Below are 13,351 nucleotides of genomic sequence, written 5' to 3'. Positions count from 1 at the left end.
TCAGTCTGGTGTGTTTAATGTGTTCCTGTTCCACTTCCTGTTTTATTTTGGTACAGTTCTGTCTTGTGTATATTGCGTTCAGTCTTTATTGGTCCCCTGCCTCACTGCTTCGTCTACACTTGTGTTGATTTGCTCTTCATCTTTGCTGTGACGTCTGTTATCCGTCTTCCTGTTTTCATCCCGTGTTACTTATTTATATTTATGAACTTTGCTTTCTGCTGTCTTCTTGGACTGGTGCTATGTCTCAATAAAGATTTGCCTTGTTTGAAAAAAAAAAATTACTGTGTCCTCAGCAGAGATGGGCAGGAACGCGTTACTTGTAACGCGTTACTGTAATCTGATTACTTTTTCAAGTAACGAGTAAAGTAAGGGATTACTATTGCAAAAACGGTAATTAGATTACCGTTACTTTCCCGTAGGAACGCTGCGTTACTGCGTTACTAAAACCGTGATTTTTTTGCTAGAATGTCTCATGACAGTGACGTAAGCAAGTGTGACGTTCGTGACAACAGCTGCGTGCAGATCAACAATGGATCATATATCGAGTGCGGAAGAGAGTATGAGCGTGCAGCGTTTAAAGCGTGGAAGTACTGACCTTACTTTAAGTTTGATTCCATAAAAAGTGACAAAAACATTAGTGTCCGTTGTGCGTGGGAAGAAAACTTCTTTTTACAGTGAAAAAAACCCCCTAAACTTCCAAGCAAGCACCGAGTGCGCTACGACGTAATGGGAAATTCACAGAGAAACTCGCGGATTCTTCCACTGACCGCCGCGGCACACCTGCACCAGGGTAAACCTCCGCTTACCCTACTCCTTCTTTACAGGTGAAAATAGAGCAAAAGGACCGCTAGTGTTAGGTTTTGTATTGTTGATTGTCATTTATGCTTAGAAATATTTAACCATATATGCTTAGAGGTGTATAATCAATTGTGTAGTGATAGGATGTGTGATCTGCAAAGGCTTGGTGTGCATTCCAGGAATGCACACCTACATCCTGGGAGCATGGGAAGAGGTCGTACCTTGTTTTATTGGTTTACGGTAGGATTAACGTAGCTATGTCAGTTTTAGACTAAGTGCTTTTTTACATATAGATGAACTGTTGGATTTTCCAGACCAGCAGGTTAAGGGAAGTTGTCTATGGGGCCACGCTCTGACACCCCCCCCCCCCCCCCCCCCACACACACACACACACACACACACACACAGGCAAGGTACTCTTTGTTTGTATGTAGACGTCATATGTTAATGAACCTATGCATATTTATGTTACCTGGGGTCAAGCGAAGGAACGGCTTTTGTCCGGTTCTCTCCCGTGCACGAGAAACATGAAGAACTTTGCCTACTTCGTGTCTTGCTTGCTGTGTAATTAAATTGTCTTCAACGTTCCAGCGAATAGGTTCAAGCTACAAACCTATCAGCTAGTCTTTGACTTTATTTATTTTCTGCTGTGTTTTACTTGCATCTATTTGAAAGAGTGAGTGTAAACACACACAAAAAAAATATTTTATGTGCTGGAATGTGCAGAAAATAGGTTTAAATATTAAACAAATTTCTTCCAGTTAGAGAATGTTGCATATAATTACATTTTTGCTTGATGCATAAAGTTAAAAGATTAAAACTAATAAAACAAGTTTTAAAAAGAGACTTTTCCATTTGATTACATTTTGTATGATGGATTATGTAGAAAAAGTAGAATTGGGCTGAAAGATCTATCTGTCAGGGTCCTGGGTCTCCTGACCCAGCGTTTTAGTTCTTTGTGATTTTTGTATTATTGTACTTGGTGTGAGTTATTCTATGGTTTCTAGTTTCGATCCCTTGCCCTTCTCGTTTCTCTGTGTCCCCTCTGTTCTGTAAGTCTGTGTCTGCATGTTTGAGTTCCCCTCTGTGTCTCTCGGTTCTTAGAGTCCTCTGCCTTATGGTTTATGTCTCTGTGTTTCTTAGTTGCTGTCTCCACTGTGTCAAGTTCGCGTCTCTGTGTGATCCTTCCTGTTTTACTTTGAAGGTCCGTGTCTTACGTGAATGTGTCCTGCTTTGCTTGTCTCGTCAGTTCTAATTTCCCCCAGCTGTGCTCTCCTTCTGTGTCTCATTCTCCTCGTTACTTCCCAGTGTATTTAGACCCTGTGTTTCTCTGAGTCAGTGTTGCGTCGTACCCTCAACAAGCTGTGTGTGTTTTGCCTCCGTGTTACCAGTGTTTTGTTTCCAGCTCTAGCTCCAGTTCAGTATTTCTGCTTCAGTGTTTTAGTCCACCAGCGTTTTTGTTTGTCTTTTGGTGAGTTTAGTTTAGTAAGAGGTTTTCCCAGCAATAAAGCTGTGCTTTAAGTTGAACTTCTGTGTCTGAGTCCTGCATTTTGGATCCACCACTCCTGCTTGCCCGCCTGCCACACAGCCAACCATGACAGAACGACGCAACCATCAAATGGATCCTGCGGACTCACGGTCTCAGTATCTCGCGCAGTTGTGGAATTACTGCCGGGGCGTAATCCACGCTGAGGACACCCCCAAGAGACTCATTCAGGTGGTCTTTTTTGGACAACTTTTTGTCGTCCACCCTCTGCACAGCTGGTTTTTTGGACATTAACAGATTAAAACAACTAATAACAGCTCTTAGGGCTAGGATTTGCTTCGAACTGTTTGGCATGGGCGGTCCAGGCAAGGAAGGGTCAGCTGCCCTCCTGGAAGCCCTCGCTGCCTGGTATTCTCAGCATCAGCATCCTTTCCCATCAAGATTGATCACTAAATCATTCGATCCTCCCTTAAGAGAGAAACTGCATCCTCGCTGCATCCTCCCCAGTACACCAGTGTCACCTGTGTCTCCAGTAGCTCCAGTGCCGCCTGTAGCGCAGGCCCCAGTAGCTCCAGTGCCCCCGCTACCCGTAGCTCTGGCTCCAGTAATAGCGGTCTCACACATTCACTTTTTGCAGGGAGAAAATTTAAGGTCCAGTCAGGGAGTTTCTCGCGCTTTAGCTGCTTCAGGCACTGTTCTGCACTCCAGGGCTTCCCCAGAGGCTAGGTCTTGGTCCCCAGCTGATTCTGGACCCCTGAAGATTGAGCAGCCCTCAGAGAACAACTCCGTGTCAGTGCTGTCTGAGCAGGGCCAGTGCTCAGCACAGCACCCATTGCCTTCGTGTCTGCCAGAGGACTCCATGCCTGCTGGCTTTGTGATGGCTTCTGCTGGAGGGTCCAAGGGGCCCGTCCAGCCTTCATCTCGTGTCTCCGCTGGAGGGTCCGAGGGACCGCTCCGGCCTTCGTCTTCTGTTTCCGCTGGAGGGTCCGGGGGGCCCGTCTGGCCTTCGTCTCCTGTCTCCGCTGGAGGGTCCGAGGGGCCGCTCCGGCCTTCGTCTAGTGTCTCCATTGGAGGGTCTGAGGGACCGCTCCGGCCTTCGCCTCGTGTCTCCGCTGGAGGGTCCGAGGGACCGCTCCGGCCTTTGTTTCCTGCCTCGTCGGCTGGGGGGCCCGAGGAGCCCGTCCAGCTTCCTGCCTCGTCGGCTGGGGGGCCCGAGGAGCCCGTCCAGCCGCCTGCTGCAGCTCCATCATCATCCTCGCCTGCTGCAGCTCCATCATCATCCTCGCCTGGCCCAGCCTCCGTGTCTTCAGCCTCGCCTGGCCCAGCCTCCGTGTCTTCAGCCCCGCCATCGCCTGGTCCGGCCCCGCCATCGCCTGGTCCGGCCCCGTCTGGTCCTGTGCCCACCGGGCCTCAGCCAGTACGCTTGACACTGGAGCGCCGCCGCTGCCTTCCGCGTGGCCGGCCCCCTGAACTGCTCCGTCGTCTTCTTCGTCGCCGCCGCTGCCTTCCGCGCGGCCGGCCCCCTGAACTGTTTGGCCTCCTGTGCTGTCGGCCCCCTGAACTGTTCTTTTTTGGACTCGTGTTTTGTTTTGGGGCTTTCTTGTGCTTCGGTGTTTTTGTTTCGCTTTATCACCTATTCAGGTTGTAAATCGTGTTTTTTTTTGTTTTTTTTTTTTTTTTAAGTAACTAAGTAATTAATTACTTTTGAAAATAAGTAATCAGTAAAGTAATGGGATTACTTTTTTGGGCAAGTAATTAGTTACTGATTACCTTTTTCAAGTAACTTGACCAACACTGGTCCTCAGTCTGCGTTTGGGTCCAGGCATTAAGATGGGCCAAGACTGTCCTGGCCTTTTGCCAAACTGTTTCCAAGTTCAGTCTCATAGATGCATCTGAAGAACGATCAGATTCATGACGAGCACGTTTTCTACAGCCAAATGTGAAGCTAGGAAATGACCAGTGTTGGGTAAGTTACCTTAAATTAGTAACTTAGTTACATTACTAGTTACTTCTATCAAAAGTAACTCAGTTACTTCAAGTTACTCGTTACTTTCAGAGTAACTAGTTACTAGGGAAAGTAACTTTGGTTTTACTCAGAATTCTCTTAATGTGTTGCTTCCGTAACTAGATACCCAGCAAGATTGCTAGTCTTCTAGCTTGCTTACTTGCCACAGTGCACTGTGCCACCTACCAATTAAAGGAAAAGATAATGTGCACATTTCCACGAGAGAAATCCCACGCCTGATTCTATCCTAGCCTGCTTTTTACATCCAACACAAACTGCAGTCGTGGTGCTTTCGATTGTACTCAGAACTCGGAAATTCTGCCTTCTGAATAGGAAGATGTAGGTAACACCAGACTGCAGATGAGCTGCATACAGGGCTGGACTGGGACAAAAAAATCGTCCCGGGCATTTTGACTAGAGACTGGCCCACCATTATAGGAAAAATCATAAAGCCTTTGAATGAAAATAAACACTGTTGTGACAGTGATGTACACTGTTCTGATGGTATATATGCATTAATCTATCAATTGTTTGTTGTAAGATAATTATTTTTTAAAAAGTGAGACATTTTAAATGAGAATAAGAAAGTATTTCCTTGTGCCCCCCTTTCCCTTTTAATGCCCTACATGGACCCCTGGCAACACTTTGCTAGACCCGCCCCTGCACAGTTACCAGCTGTCAGCTACTTAGAAAAGGATCCTGGTGTTATTTGTCTCTCAGAAACAGTTCATAACTTCCCTTCAACTCATTCATGTTAACTAAAAGGTAAACCTGTTTCTCCATCACAGCTCTGGTGATTCAGTAAGGACATCTCCTGCTTTCATCTTCATGTTTCCTTCTCACCAGATAACCAAACTGATATCATGACCAGCAGCTTTACAGCTGTGGCTCCAGCCAACATCAGCTGATACTAGAAATTAATATTAAATAAATTCTAACAACAGCTGATCAAGCTTAAAAGTGCTGCCATTGTTTACCGCGACATCGGCTGGTTTCCTCTTTCTGGCGCAAAGTGGGTGATAAATAAACAAGAGAGAAAAGCCAATCAGCTGATCATTGATCAGTTTCATGATTGAAGTAGAAACAGGAGAGGGAGGGTGAGAGGATGAGAGGAGAAGAGGCAGCTGTGCAGCAGAGACACAGAATAACTTCAGCTTTGTGTCCGGGACAAACTGTTCCTTTTCACCTCAATAAGAAACGCGTAATATTTTCTCTGAATACGAGACGATTCTGTTTTTTACGGAATGGTTGGCAACTCTAATAATTAACCTTATGAACAAAATAAAGTTCAACATCAGTAACATAGCACCCACCCAGCTGTATAGAAACTCCGTCATGCTAGCTAGCACCCAGTACGAAAAAGTCAGCATAACGAAAATAAACTCCACCTAAACTTGGTTCATATCTGACCCAGATGGACTGCAGGTTATAACTTCTTGTGTTCAGTTCACCTGACACACTCGGACCAGCGGCCGCTTCGGGTCTCTCCTCTTGCCTCCCTTTTCCTTCATCCACCTGCTGGCCTCCACCACTTGTTAATGTTATTGAATCTGTGGAAGCTCCGCGATAGCCACCACACGAAGTAACAGATAACGAGCCTATCTAAATCCCAGTAACGAGTAACGCGTTCCCAGTTTTGGCATAATAACTAGTTACCGTGCTCGTTACCACAATAATAACGTAGTTACTGTAACGCGTTACTTAATAACGCGTTAGTCCCAACACTGGAAATGACTGAGAGTGAACCTTTACTTTCTTCTTGTCTACACGAAGCTACACGACCAGAGTTCTTGCAGCATTAGACCTGGAGGAAGATAAATCCTTTATGATACTGGAGGTACTGAGAGTGATTTAACAGGAAGAAATATAAAAACAAATATCCTCTCATTCAGATGTTGTGCATCTGGCCTGTTGTGTTGTGCAGAGATCACGACAGAAGCAAAGAAGGATATAATGTGATGTTCGAGTGGATAGGAGGCTGGTGTGGACAAAACTTTGGGCTTCAAACTGTCACGGTCCTGGGTCGGTGACCCAGTGTTTTGTGTTATTGTTAATCTTTGATTTCATCATGATTTATCACTGCTAGTTTGTTGGTTTCTGTTTCAGTATTTATAGCTCCCTCAGTTCTTTAGGATTTGTACAGCTGACAATAAAGGCTCATTTTTTGTTATCATTCCACCCTTATTTCCATTTGCCTGCACTTGGGTCCCCAGTCTCCCCACGCCTCACCGTCTGCCTCGCCAGATGTGACACAAACATCAATCCCTGAAACTTTCACCAAACGATTATGTTTTACTCATTTGGTGTCTACATCAAACCAAATCATTCCCATAGCACAATTTTCTGTTTTCTCCGCGGTATATGCCTACAGGTCACGCGTGTGGAGGGGCGGCTGATAACACGTTACATTTGGACTTTTTTAAAACTTTTGAATAAAGTCTATTCAGCAGCACAACTCATATCTCACACTGTGTCCTCCCAATAAAATATGACCACGCCATCCCTGACAGCATGTCATGCCGGCAGGCACTGAGTTTGACAGTTAATTATTGGCTCATATTGTCAGTGACAGTGCCAAAATAATAATATGTTTTCTGTTGTCTTGCTGTCAAATAAATGAGTCCAAAAATGAGCAGATGTTAAATAAATTGCGTTTGTTTGAGTTCACTGAAGGTGGTTCTGATCCTGGCGTCTCTCTCTTTAGTTTGGATCACTGCCTTTTTGGATGATCAGACACATCCATCTGTAACTGAGAGGGAAACTCCTCACTGACTTCACTGTTTGTTTGAACACTTGCGAAGGTGAAAATCGGACTTTAAAAACAGCCTTTGTGCTTCAAGTACTCCGAGATTTCTGTTTTCTTCTGGTGTAAAATAGCAGGGAGCCAAAGGATGTCCTTTAAAGGTTACACTGGTGTTACTCGATATTTTCTCTTTAAACAATACAACACGAGTAGAAAAAAACCCAACATTATTTCAGCTTGTTCTGATCTTCTGTCTGTTGCTCTCCTACCGACAGTGTGAACCTTCAAGCGCTGTTCTCAAATGGATAATTTTGTTTAGGTCTACAGATGTGGTTATTTGCAAGAATAAAACATGTTGTTCACTCTGTCGCGTACATGTTAGCAAGGTTACATATTTTAAATGACGCTGTGTGTGAAGAAAAAGGAAATGCACTCGGGACTCCCCAACGCTCTTTAGTGGCATCATTAGTGACAGCGGGTGCTGGCAGTGCTCTTTAAAGCGTCTTTATAGTGAAAGCAGGAAGATTGCATTTTACCACATGGCTATATTTAGAGTGAGCTAACAGTCTGAGACGGTCCCACCACCACTGGAGCCGTTTTTGGCTAACCTCTGGAAGCTATTTTGGTGACTTGTCTTTTTCTACACCAATTAATTTGGAGTGTGACTTACTGGCATGACATGAAACAGCTTACAGTGCAGTAACCAATTCAGGGAAACACTGAACAGCATAATTGCACTTTATCAAAAGGGATGATGCTGTAAATACATATAGTAAAGCTCAAACCAGACTACTTTTTCCATTTTATTATTATTTTATTCTAAGATTTCTACACTATCTTCCACATTTTTACCTTTAAATCTTTTCATCTCATTATTTTGAACAGGGGTAAATTGAGTTATTATTATTATAACTGCGTCTCATTTCTAGAAACAGTTGAGGATGAAATGTCAACACACAAACGGGAGCAGGCTGTGAGGAGTTAAGCAGCTGTGGGCAGATAAAGGTCCGACCATGATTTCAGACTCTCTGTTGAGTTGGTGTTAAAGGGTTAAAAAAAGCTCTTTTGAAACACGGAGAGGAAACTGAGCAGAAACAACCCTTCTTTAGGAAAGGTGTGCTTTCTCATTAGCTCCACCACATCTAAGCGGTTACTCGTTGCTTGTGCATACTGAACTAAAATGAAGTTAATTGCTACCAATTGTGAAGGGAGCTGCACGCCTACTTCTTATTTGAGGCCAGCCATTTTAAAAAATATGAACAACTGGACTAGAAAAGACATTCAAGTCAACCCGACATGGCTGTTTCAGGGAACCTTTGTTACTCACTTGTCTCTTCACAGAGTTAAAGAAATGTAGTATTAGTATTAAAGCTCAAATAATCAGGCCCCATTTTATCTTAATGACCTTGTAGTACCATCACACTTGTTGTTTCTAGAGAATTTAAAAGTAGAATGGGAGGGAGAGCCTTCAGTTTTCAGGCCCCTCTTCTGTGGAACCAGCTTCCAGTTTGTATTCAGGACACAGACACTATCTCTACTTTCAAGATTAGGCTTCAAACTTTCCTTTTTGCTGAATCATTAGGGCTGGACCAGGTGACCCTGAATCCTCCCTTAGTTATGCTGCAATACGTGTAGGCTGCCGGGGGATTCCAATGATACACTGTGTGTTTTTTCTTCTCTCACTATGTGTTAATAGACGTCTATGCACTGAATCATACTGTTATTAATCTCTAGCTCTCTTCCACAGTATGTCTTTTATTCTGTCTTCCTTCTCTCACAGCAACTGGTCGCGGCAGATGGCTGCCGCTCCCAGAGCCTGGTTCTGCTGGAATTTTCTTCCTGTTTAAAGGGAGTTTTTCCTTACCACTGTTGCCAAAGTGCTTGCTCATAGGGGGTCATATGATTGTTGAGTTTTTCTCTGTACGTATTTTTGTAGGGTCTACCTTACAATATAAAGTGTCTTGTGTGTTGTTGTGATTTGGCGCTGTATAAATAAAACTGAATTGAATTGAATTGAAAGGTGAACCAGGCATTAATTAAAGACTTGTTGCAGTGGATGTGACTAAGGCTGAGGAGCTGTTCTGGGGGAACTCTGCCTTTTGCTCTGACCACCTCACATGACCCTGATGTGGATAAGTGGTTGAGTGTACACATGTATGCTCAGTAGGACGGGTGCTGCAGAGTCTGACTCTCTTAAGGAGAAATATGGAAATGAAATGAGAAATGTAGAGAAAATTTCTAGCCTCACCAACCATTCAAGTCTCTGAATGGTTGGTGAATGGTTGCTCCATGTCACCACTTTATCTGCTTCAGACTCAGCAGTGAAGCTAATGTGCTACTGTGCATGTCTTTGGTCTGAGGCAGAATAAGGGGAAAATCACTGAAAATTCAGAAAATCACTGCCTTGACAAAACAGTGAAAGTTAATCTTATTCATGGACTGAAGCTGCTGCAGAAGCCTCCCACCCACGGCCCTGCTAAAGCTGCACGCACAGAGCTTTGTTTATCCTTTGGACAGATTATAGACAACTTCTTTTCTCGGTTTTGTTTTGTCATCACATTTACGGCAGTAAACTTTATCGCAACACTCCAATGTTTCATTACAGAGGAAACAAAGCCATAAAATGTTTAACCCTTGTATGGTGTTCGGGTCTGTGAGACCCGTGTTCAGTTTTTTTCAAAAGAAAAATTAAACAATTAATTATTTTTTCACGTGTAAATGTGTTGTGTCTTTCCACTCACTCCACTTGATTATAACTGATTTATTTATAACATTTTATATAAAAGAAAAACGAGAAGCACATTAATTCATAAATGTGATCTAACAAAGGTAAAGGGAAAAAATTAACCATGTTTGCTGTTCATATGTCTTGTAATTGGGATGAAGTAAACATCTGTTGAGTAATTTAACATAAAATTGTTTGATAGTGTTAATTTGGAAAGCCAAAACTCTAGCGGGTCCACCAGACCCATGAACACTGGCTGTGTAACAAAAATACGAACACCACACAAGGGTTAATTTTGTTCTCTCGCAGACTCACCTCGGGGTGTTGATCCAGACGATGCCAATGTGACAGAAAAAAATGCACTCTTTGTCTTTCTGGTTCTCGCAGGAGCAGCGTTTCTCTCGCCGGTGAGCCATATGGGGGAGCTGCACTGGGGGGCCATCCTCCAGCACAGAGCTCGAAACAGAGAGGGCTGGAACACACAGGCAGGGCAGGGTTATCGGCTATTAATGATCATCTACTCAAGTATGCAGCGATTCTGCTGCTTTGTCATGAGTGGATGAATGAGAGATGTTTGCATTAACTTGAGATTTGAGTTCAGAATTCAAATTTTTACTGCCAATTCTGTTTAGATCAATATTAATGAAGAAGCCGTGTGAAGCAGTTCTCATCTAAAGCTGGTGTTGAGGAGAGAAGCAATCATATTTTATCCACATGTCAGTCTCTTTGTCTCTTTTCTTTACATTTTTGCTGATGATGATCTGTTGTACCTCGAGGTGGAAACATACATTAAAAACTGCCTACACAGCACGTGAATTCCTACAGGTATGTACGTGTTTCAAATGCAAAGAGACGTGAAGCATCAACAGGAAGAGTGGGAATACTGTGGGATCCTTACACTGTGAGCTTGCATGTGCAATTGCCACTGATAATTTGCAAATGCCTAAAAACAATAGACTGTATATAAAATCTGTAGTCATTTTAACAGGACCCATTGGGCAGGTCCAGTGCAAAAAAGCATACGCCCCCTAGTCTGAAATACGAGCATGTATTAAATAAGCATGGCCACTGGGACACGTCAGGAAAGTGTTTACTGGGGCCGTGTATCAACTGAGCAGTAGGGTCAGTTTCTCATAGACCTAAAGAAAAAATGGACATTGCATCCAACTTTCATTCCTATATACTTCCAGTTATTATATCCAGAAACTATAACGCCAGGGTTTGCTCACATCACCAGCCCTGGGGCAGATTGGAAAACTGGTAAAACATGAGACTGAAAATATTGGTTTTAAGATCTAGACTGGGTACAGATATTAATGTTTAAATTTGTATGGTGGTTTATTATTCATTTTATTTTCATTTGCTGCTAATAAGAAATGTCAACATAAATCAACAGGATACAAACGATGGATGGTGAAGACGGTAAACATTAAGAAAGTTCAGATACCCACCATGAGCAGCTTCAAGAGCGGCTTGCATGGCGGTAGAGCCGACTGCAGGATTATAAGTTAATGCATCAACAAAGAGATCCAGCCTGTTGGGGCCATGAATGCCTTTTAGAAATTTCATGGCAATCAATCCAGTACCTGTAGAAATAGCTACTCTTAACCTAACTAGTTCATTCACTCACAGGTTTTCCTTGGGTGCACAACAAAGGAAAGTCTGTGTGCAGCTTTTACTTTGTTAAAGTCGGAAATTACTTTATTCAATTTTATAGTCTCAAGGTCTTCATCAACACCCCAGAAAAGCACATTCACAGCTACAGTCACATGACACCATGCCCTCCAACGGGCCTGGTGTGTTTCCGATAAGAGAGCCAGAGCCGTCATTGCCTTTGTTTTTGTCACCGGAGCGTCGGAACAACTCCCTGTTCCTTCCCACTTAACTTAACACAACTCCCTTAGCATGAATGACATGTAATATTGTACCTGAACATAGACTTACAAACACAAAGACACATGTTTAAAAGCACACGTACACACAGAGAGCCCATAAAGCAGGCAGAACCCACAGACGGCCTTTGATCTTGTTCTCGATGCGCATGGGAGAACGTTTAGGCGTCCAAGAGGGATTTACACGATTTACATGTGGGAGCAAAATAACACCTTTTCTCACAATAAACTTAGGTGTTGCTCTGTTCTTCACCCGGCTGTGTCCCAGAGAATCACATTAGGTTTTTATTCATGCACATTTTTCAAAGAAAGTTCATAAAGGTTCACATTTCAACTAGAGATGGCACGATACCACTTTTTTATGTCCGATACCGATTCCGATATCATAAATTTGGATATCTGCCGATACCGATATGAATCCGATATAGTGTTTTTTAATCAACAAAACTGTTTTTTAATATCTTGCTGCATTTTGTATAAGTTCATACTCAAGTTTAAAACAACAACTACACTAAAGCTATTCTGTTATACCTGTATGCAAAAAAAAAAATTTCATAGTTCAGCAATACTGATCAATCTAATAAACTTAAACCTACACCATCCTCCCTATTCTGGTATTTTAAAGAGTACTTAGCGTAAATATTAAGCAACCTAACTAATAGGGTTCCAACTCCCAGCAACAACAAAAATAAATAAATAAAAAATAGGGAACCACCCTCCACCTCATGATGCTTAATCGACGTAATCAACCTTAATTTGATGCAGTGTGAAAAAAAATGCACAGAAATCAATTATTTCTCAAGAAATATTAAATAGATTCAACATCTTTCTTCAACAAAATTGCAGACTGCACAGATGGTACCTTCCCAAAGGAAAAAGTACTATAGCTTACTAGGGTATATTAGACTTAATAGTTACTATATAGGCAAGGCAAGGCAAGGCAAGTTTATTTGTATAGCACAATTCAACAACAAGGTGATTCAAAGTGCTTTACAGAGACATTAGAAACAAGAACAAATAAAAAGCATGATTTAAAATTGATTAAAACAAGCAAATAAACTAACTAATTAACAAACAAACAAACAAACAACAGTATATAAAATCAAAACAGATAAAATCAGAACAGTAGATAAAATCAGTAGTTAAATGTAAGTTTTGAAATTTAAGCTTAAAGTGTGGATTTGGTGCTTTATTCAAATGCAGCTGAGAATAAGTGAGTCTTCAACCTGGATTTAAATAAACTGAGTGTTTCAGCTGATCTGAGGCTTTCTGGGAGTTTGTTCCAGATGTAAGGAGCATAAAAGCTGAATGCAGCTTCTCCGTGTCTGGTTCTGACTCTGGGAACTGATAAAAGACCGGATCCAGATGACCTGAGGGATCTGGATGGTTCATACTGGGTCAGGAGGTCATTGATGTATTTTGGTCCTGAATCATTTCAATGTAAGCAGCTATCTCCTGGAAGTTTTCAGTCTTTTGAATATGTGGCTTTACAGCTGAAGGCCCCATCCAAAGTTGTGTTTCTTAATGTTTACAGGCCTCCCAAATACTGCACAGACTTTTTTAATGACCTCAGTGAACTGCTGTCTGTGATCTGTGTTGATTTCGACTGTGTAATTATTGTTGGGGATTTTAACATTCATGTGGACAACCCTCAGGACAAAGGGACTAAAGACCTGAGTAACACTCTGGGCAACTTTGGGCT

At 42.6% G+C, this 13,351-nt stretch overlaps 1 protein-coding gene across 1 annotated transcript in view; it reads right to left on the bottom strand.

Moving 5' to 3' along the window:
* Nucleotides 1-13,351, bottom strand: part of LOC308397112 (endothelin-2) — a 42,258-nt gene that overhangs the window by 12,635 nt on the left and 16,272 nt on the right. The window contains exon 2 of the mRNA XM_080882840.1: nucleotides 10,073-10,229. Within this exon, the coding sequence (XP_080738966.1) occupies nucleotides 10,073-10,229 (157 nt within the window). The remainder of the gene's footprint in view (nucleotides 1-10,072; nucleotides 10,230-13,351) is intronic.

The sequence above is a fragment of the Rhamphochromis sp. 'chilingali' genome (genome assembly GCF_963969265.1).
Source record: "Rhamphochromis sp. 'chilingali' genome assembly, chromosome: 5".
Classification (NCBI taxonomy): Eukaryota; Metazoa; Chordata; class Actinopteri; order Cichliformes; family Cichlidae; genus Rhamphochromis; species Rhamphochromis sp. 'chilingali'.
The sequence above is the reverse complement of the archived record's forward strand: the minus strand, read 5'-3'. Positions and strand labels throughout refer to the sequence as shown.